We start from the raw sequence: 19,816 nt of genomic DNA, 5'->3' as shown, positions 1-19,816 counted from the left end.
TCTAGAAGGTCAGCACTTTGTTTCTAAGGCTCTTTAACTGTTTACAGGTCTCTCTTAATCAACACATGTTTTCTCTCCTTCACAGGTTATGTACATTATGCTATATTAGTTTTAAGTCTAATTGCTAATGCTAACTGCACAGGTTTAACCTGTAATTATGTTTACTCTTAGTCACATAGGGGCTGCTAAATCTTGTTTGGGGGATTATTGTATACAGAGGGGAGGGGGGGCAGTGGGTGTGTATTGTAACTAATGTCTATACTCCACCTTGTGGTGAAAATAGGAAACAACACCTAAATCTGTCTGTCTCTGAAAAATGTTAACCTTATTTTTGTTGCACACGTAAAGAAATGAATCTCAGTGTGTTTTACATGTTTAATGTCGAGCTCAGCGACAGTAACTGTACACAAACAGAAAGCACATTGTTGAGAAGTCACTTCTGCACATTGAGCTACAATGTGACTACACTGCTCAACAAGGACTCACAACGCAGCATACTCCACCTTGTGGTGAAAATAGGAAACAACACCTAAATCTGTCTGTCCATCTTTGGAGCACAATTTATATTTAACCTTAAAAGTAAATAAAGCAAATAAATATTAAATACAGTAAATTAACTATTTCCAAAAATGAGACCACATTTAAACACTTCTAACTTCCCATCCTCACATTTTCAAAATACAATCATGGAAATGTCGAGCATGTCCCCATCTTGAAACAGGGATGAAGGTATCAAGGAACAAACGGTAAAATGAAGAGTTACAAGCAGAAGTTAGCACGTGTTATTTTTGTCTGTTGAGTGGACGCCTGATTTAGCGGTCTTGATGCTGTCAGATGAAGCTAGCTATCAGCTAGCCTCAGAATATGTATTGTGCTAACTTAGACACGAGGAATCCAAAACGCCTTCAGGATTTGTTAACTGCTTTTCCTTCCATGTATTCAGTTTCCTTTGTTTTAGTCAAACCTATAAATGGAAATATCAAGTTTAACTTTTATACAGTCTGACTTCTTGTTACAACCACTGAGTCGCCCCCTGCTGGTCTCAGGAAATATTTCAGGTTAAAGAAACTTCAGCTTTGGATTCACCTTTTAAATCAACAAAGCTTTGTCTAATTCTTTCTCAGTCTATGGATCATATCAGCTGCTCAGAACAAGTCGTCCCTAAAATTAGACTTTGTTTTCTTGCACACCTATATGTGGTGAAAAGAGCTGATGGATTTTTTTTTTTAACTTCAGCAACTGTTCACGGGTCATTTATGCCGACATTCATCAATCCTTAAAAGAATCAGTATTTGAAACAAACACATTTCAGAAAAGTTCATAAAGTGGAGTAAATGTTGGTTCTGACTTCAGTGTTTGAACATCAACAGTATTTTAAATCCTTAATGAGGATTCTCCCTGCATGTTTGTTAACAGCTGAGTCTGACATGAAACTGATGAAACTCAGTGGTTGATCTATTCAGTGTGACTGACAGGAGAGATGATCAGAGGAGCAGAGTTTTTACCACCATCGTTTTTACAGGGATCAAAGTATGGGTAGAGTCTCTCAGTGAAGGAGCAGCCAGTGAAGGAGTAGATCAGAGCTGCAGCATCAACGTCATAAAAGGAGACCAGACCCTCCTCATAATCCACAAACACCCCCACCTTCTCAGGACCGGACTTCAGAGAGAGACGGACTGGAGGGTTAGCATTAGCTGTGTACTCATTTTCATTCCTCAAACATATCGTCCACAAACCATACTCAGGAGACAGAAGGGTTTCTCCCTTCCTGTCGATCGACTCTCTGGCCACTCCTATATCCCACTTAGTCTTCCCTTTAACCTGAACCTCGACTCTGCTTTGATAAGACAATTCTATACTTAGTAAATCTCTTTGGAGTGTCTGGGAGATTCTTCTTTTCATCACCACAATAAACTTGTTTTCCATCATCAGACAGGATGAGTTCAGGATGTGCTGTATCAGGATCGAGTGTCACATCCACCTCATACTGCTGGACCCTCTTCAGCTCCTCCTCATAGATCAGCTTCTTCATCTGTTCTCTGATGGTCTCCTCCAGCTGGCTCACAGCTCTCACCACAGTCCCCTCATATGAAGGTGGATGGACTCTGACTCCAGTCCAGTCCTTGGTGGGTGGAGCAGCGTTCAGTGATGTGAAGTTTTGGAGGAGGTGGAGCTGGTCTTCAGAGCCTGAGAGCTGCTTCACTTCAGTGCTTCTCTTCTCCAGCTCAGAGATTTCCTGTTCCAGCTCTTTGATGAAGCCTTCAGCCTGTTTCTCCGTCTTCCTCTGCTTCTCTTTGATCGTGTCGATGAGCTCGGCCTGGCTTCTCTCAACAGATTCTTTCAGAGCGGTGAAGACCTGAACACCTTCTGAGATCTCTCTGTCTGCTTTCTCATCACTGAGCTCCACTGAGTGTTTGATCTCCTGAATCTTCTGTCGTCTCTTCTGGATCATCTGCTGAATGTCAGCCTCTGTCTTCCCCAGCTCGGCCTTCTTTCCTTCATATTCTTCTTTCAGAGGAACAACATCATGAGTCTTGTGTTCTGTGACTGAGCACAGCATGCAGACACACATCTGGTCGTTCTTACAGAACAGCTCCAGCAGTTTGTCGTGCTTCTCACACATCCTGCCTTCCAGGTTCTCCACAGGGTCGATCAGCTGATGTCTCTTCAGACGTGACATGGTCAGATGAGGCTCCAGGTGAGTCTCACAGTAAGAAGCCAGACACACCAGGCAGGACTTCTGGGCCTTCAGTTTGGTTCCAGTGCAGACGTCACAGGGAACTTCTCCTGGTTTGGACCCGTGTTGCTCTGAGCTGCTGCTGGCTTTCTGTTGAGCTGCCTGTTTGTACTGAGCAGCCACCTCAGAGATGAACGTGTTGACCTTCAGCTCAGGTCGGCTGTGAAAAACCTCGTTACAGTTGGGACACTGAGAGGAGTCGTTACTACCCCAGTGTGTAGTGATGCAGGCTTTACAGAAGTTGTGTCCACATGGAGTGCTGACTGGATCAGTGAACACATCCAGACAGATGGAGCACAGGAACTGATCTTCAGTCAGCAGACAGCTGGCAGCAGACATGTCTATAAGTTTTTCCATGCTTGAATACATAGATTCATCCTGGTCTGTGTCGTCACACTTCTTCCTGGTGGACGACATTTACTGGGAAAGATAACGAAAACAAACATGAAGTTAAGTGAAGACATCGTACACTTTACTTTAAAAAACTAAATCAACACAGGAGTGAAGAGAGGGGTAATAACAGCTCCATCCTGGTAGCTTCTACAGGATGTTTCTTATTGTGGTGACTATTTTAAAACCGACCCTCTATTGTCCAAAGCAGTCACCACTGAGATGTGAGATGTGGAACTATTTCCAGACGTGTGCTCCCGGCGTTGAAACAAACAAATGTCTAATACTCTTTTCCAATAGAGTCTTCAGTCTGTTTATTGTAGTTCATGATCAGGGTTCAATAATGCACAGAAACATCTTATTCTGTCCAATAAATCACAAGTATAAACTGTTGCATCAAATCAACCCGACACGGTCAAAAAACGATATGCTTCCAAACACACCTGAATCTAATTACCTGGAGCCTTGGCTTTAAGCACAGGTTAAGTCAAGACTCCACCCAGTGGCCAGGGTTGGAACTGCACTAACACAAATACAAAAACAACACTTGTTGTTCAAACATTTCAGAGGCGTTGGTACCAGTCAACAGCTTTGTATCCGCTTGCATACTGCACGGGAAGAAATGAGTTCCTTTCACTGTTTCCGGCCCCCGTACGACCACATGGTTGTTTTGAGTCTGTCTTCACTGCTTTATTTCTTTGTTTAACTTGAAGAGTGGGATGATTTCCACTGCCTCCTTCTCCCTGTGTGTCTTTTCCTTTCTCTTCCTGAGTAGCTCCACTTGCACCTCAAGCACGCGCTTCTCTTTTAAAACAGCCGCGCGAGCTAACGGCGCAGCTCTCTCTGCTTCTGACAGGATGCGAGCTGAGGCAGATGCAGATTTCATGTTGTTGCAAGTTTTACTTCCTTGGTTGGTGACCAAGTCACATTGCCATTTAAAAGTTTTTGGAAAAAGTCTGAGGCACTCAGAGGGTTAAGTCTAAAAAGCCTTTAATTCATCTGGGCTAAAAGTTCATAAAAACATGCCAAGATGTTTCAGCCATATAGGCCTTCATCAGGACAGATACAAAATGGCAGCCAAGCGACTTCCTTTAAAGGTTTACAGCCGGGACCAGAGGAAAGGAGGAAGGTCCAGTTCTGCATTTAGACCTGGGTACTGCATAGCTTCCACTGTATAACTCCAAAAGGACTCACTTTGATAATTATCTCTTAAACAACAAGCTTAAAGTTGTTTTTGCCCCATTAATCCTCGTAACAGAGAAAGAGGCAGTCAGGATTCCTGTAAAGTTAGCTTAAGCTAAGGCTAACTGTGACTGAAGCGACATGAAGACTAAACTATTAAGACACATTTCTGTATAAAGCAGCACTCACCAGGGTTTCTGATGTTTCCTTGAATTTGTTTTTACAGAGAAGACGGAGAGACACTTCCTGATTGCAGCTCGGCTGTAGCTCAGAAAGACTTTCACTTTCATTTAGGAAGTCATGTGTTGAAGCCTCGCCTCTCAGAGGGAAGACTGAAGCTGCAGCTGCACCCTTTGTGTTTCTGTTGCATGAAAAGTGCTATCCTGAGAAAGTCTGTGTTAATGAACCATTATAAAGACATTTGGGGGAAACAAACATAATCAACATGCTGACTCACACAAAAAGCTTCTCCAACTGTCCCTGTCAGCTGATACAGCAACAGTACCCCGGTTTATGAAATCAGGATATGATGTTTACATGTTTAAACAAAAAACGGGATACTTGAAACCACAATCACAACCAGGACACTGAGGTCCATGTAAACACATTCAGTGTAATGAACATCAGTGTGTCGGGTCCGTTTCAAAGCAAAGGAGGTCGAGGTCATTTCTTGTCTTTGAGCCAAGCGGAAACTTTCTGGACCGTTTTTCTTCATTCACTCTCCGAGGTCAAACTGTCAGCTGAGGCGGAAGGAGGAGGCGCCCTCGTCTTTTTAACGTCAAAGAGGACCATGTTGTCACTGAACCACGGACGCTAGCTGTTGATATTTACAAGTGTGTGTGTGCGTGTGTGTGGGTGTGTGTGGGGATGACATTTCACTTGACATTTGTCGCCCTCGACACGATAACAGAAGCGTACGTCGCCACATGCAGTCGCCTTCAGACGCTCGCCGCTCACTTCAGATAAGCAACTGAACACAACATCCAGATAGCATCACCTCCACCTGGCTGTAAAGACTCTGATTGGATAAAGGAGTTTTATAAAAGGACTTCTCAGTACCTGATGAGTTTATGGTCCCGTTTAGTGTCAACGAGAGCAGAAAGAGGGGAGGAGTTAGGGCGGGGCTTCCTGTGATTGACAGCAGCCAGGAGCAGCTGGACTCGTATTATTGCGACTTTACTCGACGCACGTCGTCGCACGTCATGGTAGGAATGTGAACGGTGAGACTTTCGTCAGAGTGAAGAATGGTGACCATAGCAACGACACGCCCACGTCCACGGGGCTTTTGGAGCCAGCCTCTTGTGGACACTGAAGGTACTGCAGCATTTTGCACTTCACCCTTCTCAACATGGGAGCTCGGCAGTAAGTCGAACATCTCTGCTGTACAGACATCGCTCCGACCCATGAGCCATACCGCTGAGTATAATTATGTATGATTATCGACTGTCAGCTGGTGGAGCTTAGCATGTTCCAGAAGCTAGTTAGCTAGCTAGCTATCAGAAGCGAGATAGCTAGCTATCAGCTAACTATCAGAAGAAGCTAACTCTCAGAAGAAGCTAACTATCAGCTAGCTATCAGAAGAAGCTAACTATCAGAAGAAGCTAGGTATCAGCTAGCTATCAGATAGATAGATAGATAGATAGATAGATAGATAGATAGATAGATAGATAGATAGATACTTTATTGATCCCGAGGGAAATTCAGGGCATCCAGTAGCAGTATACAGACAGGCAGGACACAAGACATTAGTTACAATACACACCCGCTGTCCCCCCTCCAATCTGTATACAATAATCCCCCAAACAAGATTTAGCAGCCCCTGTGTGACTAAGAGTAAAGGTTAAACCTGTGCAGTTAGCATTGGTGTTAAAACTTATATAGTATGTACATAACCTGTGAGGAGAGAAAAACATTTGCTGATTAAAAGAGACCTGTAAACAGGTCTCTTTTAATCAGCATAGTTACATGTGCATGTACAGAGGTGTTTGAGGTAGTGCCAGAGGTGTGAGTACAGTCACTAAACAGTCAATGCAGGGATGCAAATTGGGCTCAGCAACATAAAGGAGCAGTGATTAGCATTAAGTGTCCAAAACAATAAGGTGAAACCAGGAGTGATTAGGGTGATTATCATTAAAGTACCCAACTATTGAGGAGCAGATTAGCATTAAGTGTTGAAGACAATAGAGTGAAACTTGACCTAGTTAGGGTGATCATGTCAACCATTACAGATGTAGCATAACACAACAGTAGGATGAAACCAGACATGATTAGGGTGATTATCATTAAAGTGACCAGTGCTCAGTAAGGTGACTATCAATATGCATTAAAGTGTCCAACTGGGGGCTGACTCTGAAGTCAGCAGTGCAGATGAGGAGTGAGAGAAAAAGTGAAAAATGAGTCCAGGGTTCACCGTGTGCTTCTTCCCTGTCTTGACAGTGAAGTGTTGTACAGTCTTATGGCCTATAGGGGGACAAAAGAGTTCTTGAGTCTGTCCGTGGAGCACGACTGTGACAGCAGTCTGTCACTGAACATGCTCCTCTGACCGGTGAAGGTGCTGTGCAGAGGTAGTCCGGTAGTGTGGAGTTCAATGTAACGTGGTTAAAGTCCCCTAAGATGGCAATGAAAACATCAGAGTGAGGGAACAGGCCCCGACAGCCGCTCCTGGGCTGGTTGGGGGGTGTTTGGAAGGTGAGTTTGGATTCAGGACAAGTCGACCTACATGGCACAAGGTAACACCTGCAGAGAGGAGATAGATAGATAGATAGATAGATAGATAGATAGATAGATAGATACTTTATTGATCCCGAGGGAAATTCAGGGTATCCAGTAGCAGTATACAGACAGGCAGGACACAAGACATTGGTTACAATACACACCCGCTGTCCCCCCTCCGGGGGTAATGTGTCTTGTCGGAGCTGGAGATCGAACCCTCTGTTACGGAATATCTCTTATCTGACCAGATTCAACAAAGGGCACCTGCCGGAGTCTTCGGACCTTTCACACCCACCATCTGTTCTGACTCAAATCAACGTTTACGACCCTATCTTCCACCCTGTTTTCCGACATGGCAATCTGTCACAGACGCTTACCACTTTCAATCTTAAAAGCCCTCACCTTGTGGATTTAAAGAACAACATCTTCAAAGATTGTAATGGACGAATCGCTGGCTGAAACCGGTTCCTTCCCCTTTGGCTATAAATTTTAATGACACTAAGATAACACCTTCACCTGATTTACATGACAAACTCTAATCTCACAGGAATGCCTGACTTTTTAGTGAACTCCCATAAAATAAATGAGGACTAGATGTCTTCATGTTCAGATGTATATTAACTAACATGTATTTTTCATTTTCAGGTCAATAATCTTTCTACGAACATTTAAACTAACGTTTTCATCTAAACCGGACTCAAAACGGATAATTTACTGCAAAGTTACGAGGAGTCTTGTTTAATGTATCATCTCACTGCCTCAGCTCAAAGATTTTCATGGAGCGCCACTGCCATCTAGTGGTTCTTTTAAATCAATGTTTTATTCAATAGACAAGACATCAACTTTTATGTTTAAAAATTGCATTCATGGTTTGATATTATGTTCCTTTTCAGCTTAATGTCTGTATATGTTATTTCATTGTTGACGTAAACTATCAATGAAAAATTGGCAAACTCTACATATGTCACAATTCAGTGATAGGCCGTGTTTGGATTCATTTCAAAGGGTATAACGGTACATCTTTACTTTGATCTAAAAATAGCTGTAAAACTCAAGTATGGTATAGTGTTAAACGGTTAATTCAGATTTTCTGTAACTTATAACAAAGTTTTTTTTGTTCGTCCCTCCGCCCAAAGACTCGCGTCATCGGAAGGGGCGTGTCATTCTCAATACTCCCTTAAAAGCCAGCGCGCCTTTCTATCGCTGGCTGGTCCCATGTTTCGCTTGTAATTTTTTTGGAATTCGTGAATTCTTCTTTGTTCTACACTCTGGTTTTTGTTCGATATATATACTTTTATTTTTGGACATTAGTGCTTCTTGTTTGCTTCAATAATTAAACGCTTAAGAGACATTCTATTGAGGCTCGGCGCAGCTTCAAATTGAAAGTTTTTTTTCACTTCTGGAAAATTTTGGATTTTTCTTTCCAATCAAGTGACTTGCAACGACTCGTTACTTTAACCCACTGAATCGGCCAATTCAGTGGCAAAGTTGACGAACGTTTATCATCAACTTTTGGACAAATCATCCGAGCTGGGAAAGCTGACTTGAATGCACCGAGACATCTCTTAGTGCCTCGCTAACTCGAATCTGACCTGTTCACTAAGGTGAATTCGGACTGTAAGGATTGGAGACGGACTTCCAAAACCCATTCTCCAAACCCCACCACTACTATTTCGGTGGACTCTGGGTTCAGTGAGTCAGACACATCTCAGTTTGTTGTCAACTCAGAAATGCGTGTCATGTGTGCAAACGGCTAAATCTTCCCCTGGCTCATATCCTCCCGTAGTATAGTTCCAACTTTTTTTTTGTTTTTGTTTTTTTATATATATTTTTACATTTTTTACCGTCCGGAATTTTTGATCCGAATGTAATCAATAATTTTGTTAGACAGACGTTAAACACCGTACCATACTCAATCAGTTAGGATAGTATCTGTAATTCCTGGTTTTTCTTCATATATCTGATGCATTTTGTATCGTTCCGTTTTTCTCTGTTCTTGCTTAATCTACTCATTAAAAATATAACGCATAAATCCAGAAGTGTGTTTGTATTGATTCATAGTGGTTGAACGTTTTGGGTAACTCATAACTTAGATTTGAGATTGATTAAAATAATAAATCCATAAATGTATTGATTTTTCATAATGAATATTTTTTATTAATTTCCATAATTAATCAAATTGTTCCTGGTAAGCCAGGTGGTGCCCTTCTTCTTACGAGGTGTGTTAATCAATTTTAACACGTAATATTTCCGCAACACCTCGACCTTCTGATTGAGAGACAACAACTCTACCAACTGAGCCACAGCCGCCCTAGACATAGTGGCACAGGGAACAAGGAAAAGGTGAGTTTGGATTCAGGACAAATCGACCTACATGGCACAAGGTAACACCTGCAGAGAGGAGATAGCTGGTACTTGCTGAGGTCTGACACCAACAGGAAGCAGGGAGATGCGTAAAGGCTGTGTCACAAGCCAAACAGGGTCAGCGGACTGCCTGGGAAAATCTGGATCACTGTCAGCTAACATGGAGAGATGTGTGGGAAATGGAAGGAAGCCAAATCAGCTTCATCATCAGGACCACCTACAATGTTCTTCCTACACCCAAGAATCTTAATCAGTGGTTTGAAGAACATCCAGCACGCCCTCTCTGCCAAACCCCAGAAGCCCTCAGGCAGATTCTGTCCCAAGACTGTTCCACCTGGAGGTATAACCAAGTCTTTTGACAGTTGGCAATCATTCTAGAAGGAAGGCAAACCACCACTAATGCCCTCCCTCACCCGACATCCAGATACCCATCCACTACCCCCTTCATGAGAGCAGGACAGGGCCCAGTTAAACCAGCAGCAAGAGACGATAGCACTCTCTTAGATGCTGCAAGGGACTGGAAAAGTTGATCTTGATCAGACACTTGAGTTTCCAACCTGAGATCTTAAACACCAATCTCAGACCAGATCTTATTTTGTGGTCAATCTCACAGAAATCCCTGTTCATCATGGAGCTGTCTGATGGGAGGCTACAGTGAGTGAAGCGTATGAACGAAAAATGCTGAATTACAGCGATTTAGCTTTTGAGGCCCATCAACAAGGCTGGCGTACACAGGTACTCCAGGTAGAGGTTGGGTGCAGAGGATTCATGGCCACATCTACAACCAAGCTCCTGAAGGGGGTGGGAGTTCAGGGACAGTCCCTCAGGAGAGACATCAGATCACTGTCAGAGGCAGCAGAGCCAAGCAGCAGGTGGATTTGGATTAAATGAAAGAACACCAACTGGGCTACAAAGAACAGCAAAGAGGGGTCAAAGCAGGAGGGGGCTCACCTGGGACGCAGGTGTTGCTGTTGAGCTTTTTGGAGGTGTAGTGGGCATATCAACGAAACACATGATGACGTTATTACCCCTCTCCCCACTTAAAGCCAGGATCCTTTCACCTCCTCCTCTCTTCTTTCTCCTCCTCCCTTCTTCCCTCCCCCTCCTGTGTTCTGTGTTTTGAGCTCGACTTCGAACTTCAGTTAAAATGAAAAAGAATCAACCTCAAATCTTTTATCTGAAATCCTGAGCGGGCTAATTTAAAACCAGCAGTGTCAGCTGTCAAAAAAATAACAAGGGAGTGACAACTAACCGACCGTCTTCTTACCGCTACTCCCCTCTTCCCTCTTCCCTCTTAAATCCAGGAAGTGCTGATTACAAGGGAAATTAACAACAAGTCCTATGAGCTGAAACACTTTAAAAAACAAGCTTAAAGTTGTTGTTTTTTCTATTATTCTAGAAACAGAGAAAGAGGCAGGTAAGAGTTAATACACAGACTCAGCATTCCTGCGGTCACGTTAGCTTAAGCTAAGGCTAGCTGTGACTGAAGCTAGCTGGGGTGTGGTCCCTTAACTTCATGTTAAACTTGTTTCTGTCACTCAGGCGACATGAAGACTAAACTAATAAGACACATTTCTGTATAAAGCAGCACTCACCAGGGTTTCTGTTGTTTCCTTGAATTTGTCTTTACAAAGAGACTCTTCTTAATTAGCGATGTGTCATGAGCAGAAGATGGGGCTCTGAGAGCCGGCTCCCTTTACGTTTCCTTTCACTGCTGTTGGAGTTTTACAGGAGCTGATACGCAATCAACATTTATGTTGGATTTTATAGAGTAAAATTTAGTGATCAAATTAATTACTGTCTTTATTTGATTATTAATATAAATTAACAATATTATAAGGCTGAGTTTAATAAACCACTTTTGTATCGGAGAACAACAAAATATTACAAAATCAGTCTCAAAGTAATGAATTAAATATTCACATTATTAATAATTAACAACCTGTATTTAATAAACTGAAGGTGTGAAATTGAAACACAACGCCCTCACACCCAGCTTACATCCCAACAGCTGTTCTTTAAATTATAACAGTTTATTTAACAAAGAAACATCAAGTCAATCATTTAAACTCATCTCTTCCCTGTCAGTAAAAAAACAAGCAAAAACTCGTTTGCAGAATCAGCAGACTTTGAGTTTATTCTGACATATTAGTGATGATCAGAAAGATTAAGATTAATTCATAATACAGAATGATAATGTGCAATGCTTCTCCTTCATCCTACATGCTGAACACTTCATACACAAGCAGTTTACTATCTCGACTTCTACTGGTTCACTTGAGTTTTTACACATCAGAGTTACTTTAAGGACCCGTTCACTTCAGAGTTATCTCAACAACAAGATGACTTACTGATACAAGTCTACATATGGCACAGTGACATGAGAACCTGTGTTCTGACTTTTATAACATCGGGTTAACAACTGAGCTAGCTTGTTAGCTGGTAGGAAGAGTTTTGGCAGAAAATGAAGAACAAGAAAACTTTAATCAAGAAAAAAAAAAAAAATTGTCCCTGATTAAACAAGATTTCAGACCAAAATAAAAACCTTCTGTTACGCTTCTTAAAAAAATATCTGGATTTGACTCAAAGACTTTAAGACTTGAAGTTCATAAAGTGGAGTAAATGTTGATTCTGACTTCAGTGTTTGAACATCAACAATATTTTAAGTCCTTGATGAGGATTCTCCCTGCATGTTTATTAACAGCTGAGTCTGACATGAAACTGATGAAACTCAGTGGTTGATCTATTCAGTGTGATTGACAGGAGAGATGATCAGAGGAGCAGAGTTTTCACCACCATCGTTAAGACAGGGCTCAAAGTATGGGTAGAGTCTCTCAGTGAAGGAGCAGCCAGTGAAGGAGTAGATCAGAGCTGCAGCATCGACGTCATAAAAGGAGACCAGACCCTGCTCATAATCCACAAACACCCCCACCTTCTCAGGACCGGACTTCAGAGAGAGAGGGACTGAAGGGTTAGCACAAGCTGCGTACTCATTTTCATTCCTCAAACATATCGTCCAGAAACCATTCTGAGGAGACAGAGTGATTTCTCCCTTCCTGTCGATCGACTCTCTGGCCACTCCTAAAGTCCACTCAGTCTTCTCTTTAACCTGAACCTCGAAGTAAAATCTGCCTGAAGAGAAACTCTGCTTTGATAATACAATAGTACAAGTATCAAATCTCTTTGGAGTGTCTGGGAGATTCTTCTTTTTATCACCATGTTTAACTTGTTTTCCATCATCAGACAGGATGAGTTCAGGATATGCTGTATCAGGATCGAGTGTCACATCCACCTCATACTGCTGGACCCTCTTCAGCTCCTCCTCATAGAGCTTCTTCATCTGTTCTCTGATGGTCTCCTCCAGCTGGCTCACAGCTCTCACCACAGTCCCCTCATATGAAGGTGGATGGACTCTGACTCCAGTCCAGTCCTTGGTGGGTGGAGCAGCGTTCAGTGATGTGAAGTTTTGGAGGAGGTGGAGCTGGTCTTCAGAGCCTGAGAGCTGCTTCACTTCAGTGCTTCTCTTCTCCAGCTCAGAGATTTCCTGTTCCAGCTCTTTGATGAAGCCTTCAGCCTGTTTCTCCGTCTTCCTCTGCTTCTCTTTGATCGTGTCGAGGAGCTCGGCCTGGCTTCTCTCAACAGATTCTTTCAGAGCGGTGAAGACCTGAACACCTTCTGAGATCTCTCTGTCTGCTTTCTCATCACTGAGCTCCACTGAGTGTTTGATCTCCTGAATCTTCTGTCGTCTCTTCTGGATCATCTGCTGAATGTCAGCCTCTGTCTTCCCCAGCTCGGCCTTCTTTCCTTCATATTCTTCTTTCAGAGGAACAACATCATGAGTCTTGTGATCTGTGACTGAGCACAGCATGCAGACACACATCTGGTCGTTCTTACAGAACAGCTCCAGCAGTTTGTCGTGCTTCTCACACATCCTGCCTTCCAGGTTCTCCACAGGGTCGATCAGCTGATGTCTCTTCAGACCTGACATGGTCAGATGAGGCACCAGGTGAGTCTCACAGTAAGAAGCCAGACACATCAGGCAGGACTTCTGGGCCTTCAGTTTGGTTCCAGTGCAGACGTCACAGGGAACTTCTCCTGGTTTGGACCCGTGTTGCTCTGAGCTGCTGCTGGCTTTCTGTTGAGCTGACTGTTTGTACTGAGCAGCCATCTCAGAGATGAACTTGTTGACTTGTAGTTCTGGCCGTCTGTAGAAAACCTTGTTACAGTTGGGACACTTGTAGGGGGCGTTACTATCCCAGTGTGTAGTGATGCAGGCTTTACAGAAGTTGTGTCCACATGGAGTGCTGACTGGATCAGTGAACACATCCAGACAGATGGAGCACCGGAACTGATCTTCAGTCAGCAGACAGCTGGCAGCAGACATGTTATAATCTTTGTCCATGCTTGAATACAGAGAGTCAGCCTGGTCTGTGTTGTCACACTTCTTCCTGGAGGACGAAATTTACTGGGAAAGATAACAAAAACAAACATGAAGTTAAGTGAAGACATGGTACACTTTACTTTTAAAAACTAAATCAACACAGGAGTGAAGAGAGGGGTAATAACAGATCCATCCTGGTAGCTTCTACAGGATGTTTCTTATTGTGATGAAACTCACTTTGTAGTTTGTGGGGTGTAAGGTTTAATGAACATTTATCACAACTGTTTGAGCTCTATTCTGGCTGATGATGCACTAAGTAGCTTCGGGTGATGTTCAATCACAATTCAAGGTCACATGTTGTTCAAAATCCTCCATGTTCCTCTAACATGTGTCTCTAGTCTGTCTCCAAACCCCCCAAGGATGAGAAAAGTCCATCCTCTCCGTCTTCTGCCTGCTCCACTTTTCAGAAAATGTGTGCTCAAACAGGCCGTTTGGAGATGTTCCCCTCATGACATCACAAAGGGCAGTAGCCCCTCCCCCCAGGTGGGTGACACTCCCACAGCTAGGTGTTTGTTCTGCCCTCTGAGTCTGCCTTCTCACCGTAAACAATAGGACATGGAGCCAGAAAGCAGCGAGTACACCCGAGCCCTTCCAGAGAGGGGGCGTGGCCAGACACAGCTCATTTACATATTTAAAGCTACAGACACAGAAACAGCCTGTTCTGAGCAGGGCTGAAATAGAGGGGTTTATAGACATGATCAAATACAGGATCAGAGTGGATTTACAACAACACACTTCACACACATGATGAAGAGGAGCGAGGACACTGATTTCACCTGAAGAGGAGGAGGAGATCATGTGACCTTTAAGTGAGTTATTTAGTCCCCTTATTAGATGACATATAATCATTTTGAGATGTTCAGTCACACAAACTGAATAAATGTAATTTAACTCTTTCCCCGCCAGAGAATTCTAGAATGTTTGCCAGCCAGCGCCAGCCTTTTTCACCATTTTCACCAATCTTTCAAGACTCACAGAATATTTTGTTCTTTGAATATGTAAATATTGAATACATCAAAAGAAAGATCAGAGCCTCTGCTTTCATATACAAAAAAACTATTTTATTCAAACTTCATTCAATCTTTTTTTATCAGCACTTGAATATCGGCCATTTTCACAAAAAAACCACATTCCAGACAAAAAGCTGAGAAAACAGCACTTTTGTAAAACACACTTATTTTCAAGAAAAAAAGTGATTTTGAGTTTACATTTGGATTCTTTTTACTTTCATTTGACAACTACAGTTATATTTTAAAACAAATAACTAAAATAAATAAAAATTATTACATAAAATTATTAATTTTCTTTGAATAGTGTAGCACTACAACATTTACAAACTATATTATACATTTTTCTTCTCTTATACACTCAGAAATACTTTGTTTTTACAAACACTTAAATATCATTATTATTTTCAATAATAAAATATTAGTTGAACAAAAACCTGATCAAGAAGAGAGACAATTGTGTCTCCCAGGGAAGTGCCTTCTCCGCAATAGGGTTTCATGTTGTAACAGTAGCCTGTGTCAGAATCGCAAAGGATGTAGGATTTGAACCCATATTTGACAGGTTTTTGGGGATTGTATACCCTGAACGCTCGCCGTCCACGCCACAGAAGCATACCCTCATCAATGCAAATGTTGGTGTTAGGTTGATACATTTGACTGAATTTAGATATAAGGTAATATAAGACAGGGCAGACTTTGTACAACCTGTCAGTGCTATTTGCTGGCCTTGATTCATAATCATTGGAGTGTAGAAATCTCCATATGATCTCAAACCGGTTGTGGGACATGACCTTGTTGAAGTAGGGGGTGACCAAAATGTCATCTGTAGACCAGTACATTTCAAGGTCAGGCTTACGAATGATATGATCAAGAGCAGCAGCATCATTTAGAGGTCCAGGATTCTCAGTGAAAAGGAAAGTCTTTTGGCTGCCAGTTCATTTCTTTCCACATCAGATTACCTGGACCAGGACCTGCACCTGGCTGGTTTACAGACCCTCTTGCTTGGTCACCAGGTACTTGACCTCCACCACACCCATAAGATCCACAGGTCCGACCTCTGCCTCTTTGCTGTGTTCGACCTGTAAATAATTAGAAAGACAATTTTTTTATTCAACAGTGTGATGTGCACAAAGAGAGTTAACTCTTCATATCATATCTTACCTCTTTCACCTTGGGTAGTTCTGTATAAAGGACACCTGGGCCTTGAATCCCTGGACTCTGTGTGTAAAATGACAGTAAAATGTCATCAAATATTCATTTGGTAAATAGTTTGTGTACAAAATGAAAGCTAAATTATTTCTTTTTTTATCTTCTCTCACAAGTTAGCAGATGCTCTTGTCTTGTAGTATCTAATAATCATACAATCCAAGTAACATACTATCAAACTAAATAAAATATGTTATCATGACTCACCTCTTGCACCTACGTGTATGTCTGGACCTTGGAGACCTGGATCTTGGAGACCTGGATCTTGGAGACCTGGACTCTGTGTCTGGAAATTACAATAAAATGTCCGTCAAAAATTCGTTTGGTACATAGTTTATGTACAAAACTGAGAGATATGTTATTTCGACGTCACGTTATCTCATGAATTATCAGATGCATATGCTATCACGGTGAATCAAAAAATAACGTGATCATATCTTACCTCTTACACGTCCTGAATCCCTCCATTCACTGTCGCCGCTGCTGTCTTCATCCAGATCAGTTTCACGGAGGTCAAAAAATGAATTATCAGAGTCTGTATCGATAATTAACTCTGTAGCTTCCACAGCCGAATATCTCCTTGCTGGCGCCGGCATGTTTGTACTGTTCAAGAGCTTTTATCTCATATCTATACGGCTAATGTTGACTTTTTGACGCGCGTCAAACTCTCATACAGACTGATAGAACACCGCCCGCTGGAAAATAAGGACGAAGAAAATGTTTGTTTTTTTTCTCTCTACTTTCTCTCACAACGGAAATTTTAAAAGGCTGTAAACGGCGAAGAAAATCAGCCGATTGACATTCAAAAGTAGCAAAAATTGCATTTCTTCATCCAGGCTCCTCAGTGGGCTAACGAGTGTGTTAAGTTCACCCGTTTTCAGCCTCGATTGGTTTAGTCGTCGGACAGACCACCTCCTCAAACGTCTACTTTGTCGCCACTGCCCCCTAGTGGCGGGGTGTGTTCAGTCTTTTAGGTTATCTCTGTCACAAAGTCTAAACCCACCACAGATCCAGACACTCCCTCTCGTCCTCTAATAAACCTCTTCCCGTCAGTTTAACCACCTGACCAGAGGCACCACCCTCAAACTGACCCGTTCCCTCGTTCTCTCTCATTTCTCCAGAACTATTTACAGACGCAACTTCAACTCTTACCCGCTCACTTTGACTTTTTGTACTCAGCTTTGCAGCATTTTTATTTTCTTCCTGGAAATTGTAAAAAGAAACAAAACAAAAAGATTTTTCTTTTTTAACACCGACAGCTACAGATGAACCTCACAAATAAAGAGAAATGGTTTGTTACAGCCCTGAGAGGAACTTCCAGTCTAAGAACAGCAGAGGTTTCTGACTTCATTCAAGTTATTGGAACAAAGCAAAAATGATCACTGAGCTGTACTGACTAAAGTCTGACCAGGTCATTTCATGTCAAGCCTGTGCACGTCAGAAAATTTCAGTTTTATCACTTTATAAGCAATAATAAAACAGCACAGAAAACTGGACACTGATCTTTGTACTTCTCTGTACAGCAGACTCATAAAATATGCTTGTTTTCTTTTAGCACAACATCTTCATGTTATTTTTTTCTTTGGACGTGATTCCTTAAAGCTTATGCTTTGAAAACGTATATATGTGGTTAAACACACTTAATAATAAACAGAGTGGATCATCATGATTATTTTTTAAATGAAAACAGGTAAACACTACATGAATGGATTCATGCTAATGCTACCTGTAGCTGCTCTCTGTCACACCTGAAGGTGTCAGAGGTGATTTACCTCTCTTTGTAAGAACACATTGCCTTTTATTTTAAATCAAAATGATCCTTTAATGATCCTTTTATGTTTTTATATGGTGAAACAGATTGTTTTTACAAAGTCAGATTGCAGCTTGAACTCTCATTTGAATATTTACTCAGAGCATTTTGACCTGGTTGGGCGCTGTACTCACCGATGTTTGAAAGAGGCTCTGCTGGAAAGTTGAGAAAAACTGGAAGGATTCACCGTCAGAGAGTCGATGAGAGAAACAGACTTTTCTTGACTGCAGCTCTGCTCTCACTCAGACTTTCACTTTAAATTAAAGTTATCTGATATCAAAGCTCCTCCTCTTTCGGTGTAGTTCCTCCTACTTTGAGTGTTTCTCTGTAAGGGAGGTTTTATTGCCTCCTCTGGAAATACCTGGACAAAGTACAGAGTGAAACAAATAAAATCCAGAGTGACTGAGTAAAGGCAGGTGAGCAAAACTGTGACAGTGTGCGATAAAAGAAAAATGTTAACCTTATTTTTGTTGCACACGTAAAGAAATGAATCTCAGTGTGTTTTACATGTTTAATGTCGAGCTCAGCGACAAACAGAAAGCACAGAAAGTACATTGAGCTACAATGTGACTACACTGCCTAACAAGGACTTTCTCACCTGTGCGCCGACGTGAGTGGCTGCACATTCAGTAGCTCCGTCCCTGTCGTACACGTCTGATATGTTATTCGTTTGTTGTGGCTCTGTGCCAACTTCTACTTTTATAGTTTTTATAGTACTATACTATATAGTTTCTATAGTACACCTTCAGTGTATTACTTTATGTATCCTATGGATACTTTTTCGTGCCTTCGTGGAAATAGCAGCGGAAAACTTTCTTATTCAAGGGAGACGCTGCTCTCGCTCCGGTCAGCGGTACAAGCCGGCGTCGTTCACCCAATACCAGAGGAGCTGAGGCGGAGGTACAGAGGCTGTAGAGCTGGGGCTCTGGTAAGGGCTAAGCTCGCGGCTAAGCGATGGAGGTACAAGCCCTCGGTACCGGTGATAGTTATGGGGAACGTAAACTGTCTAACCAACAAGACAGACGAGCTGGCTGCTCTTGTGAGGAACAACCGGACATTTAGAGAGTGCAGTTTAATGTGCCTCACAGAAACCTGGCTGACTCAAAACACCCCGGACGCTAACGTGGATCTACCGGGCTTCACTACAGTGAGAGCGGACAGAGACACGAAACGCAGCGGCAAACGGAAAGGAGAAGGACTCGCGCTGTTCATTAACAACAGATGGTGCCACCATGGACATGTTACTGTGAAGGAGGCAACGTGCAGCAAAGACATCGAGCTGCTGGCGGTGGGTCTCCGTCCTTACTACATGCCGAGGGAATTTTCTCACGCGATCGTGGTCTGTGTTTACATTCCTCCCAGGGCACACGCCGAAACTGCGTGTGACGTAATCCACGCGACCACCTCAAGATTACAAAAGCTGCACCCGGATGCTTTCATTGCCATCTCAGGGGACTTTAACCATGTTACATTGAACTCCACACTACCGGACTTTCACCAGTTTGTAAGCTGTCCCACCAGGAAGAACAGGACAATAGACCTCCTGTATGCAAACGTGAAGGACGCCTACACTGCCACCCCCCTACCACCTCTGGGTAACTCCGACCACAACCTGGTCCTACTAAAGCCACAGTACAAAACTATGATCCAGAGACAACCGATAACTACTCGCACCTTCGGAAAGTGGTCTCCTGAGGCAGAGGAGGCGCTCAGAGACTGTTTTGAGACCACTGACTGGAGTGCCCTGCAAGAGACTCATGGTGATGACATTGAGGGGGTCACACACTGCACAACTGACTACATGAACTTCTGTATGGACGTTGTGGTTCCCACTAAAACTGTGCGCTGCTTCCCGAATAACAAGCCCTGGATCACCAGCGATGTCAAGGAGATCCTTAACAGGAAGAAAAGGGCATTCAAGGAGGGTTCAGGCAGAGCTGAAGCGTGTGCAGGGGGAACTCAAGGTC

At 42.7% G+C, this 19,816-nt stretch overlaps 1 protein-coding gene across 1 annotated transcript in view; it reads right to left on the bottom strand.

The window, feature by feature from the left end:
• Positions 1 to 1,392: 1,392 nt before the first annotated feature.
• The window catches only part of LOC306825865 (uncharacterized protein), a 32,593-nt gene continuing 14,169 nt past the window's right edge, over positions 1,393 to 19,816 (bottom strand). Inside the window, 3 exon segments of the mRNA XM_079346825.1 lie at positions 1,393 to 1,831; positions 1,833 to 3,153; positions 12,131 to 13,850. Coding sequence (XP_079202951.1) covers positions 1,456 to 1,831; positions 1,833 to 3,153; positions 12,131 to 13,787 — 3,354 coding nt within the window. The 5' untranslated portion in view covers positions 13,788 to 13,850 and the 3' untranslated portion in view covers positions 1,393 to 1,455.

The sequence above is a fragment of the Symphodus melops genome (genome assembly GCF_947650265.1).
Source record: "Symphodus melops genome assembly, chromosome: 6".
Lineage (NCBI taxonomy): Eukaryota > Metazoa > Chordata > Actinopteri > Labriformes > Labridae > Symphodus > Symphodus melops.
Note: the sequence above shows the minus strand (reverse complement) of the source record. Positions and strands in the feature narration are given on the sequence as shown.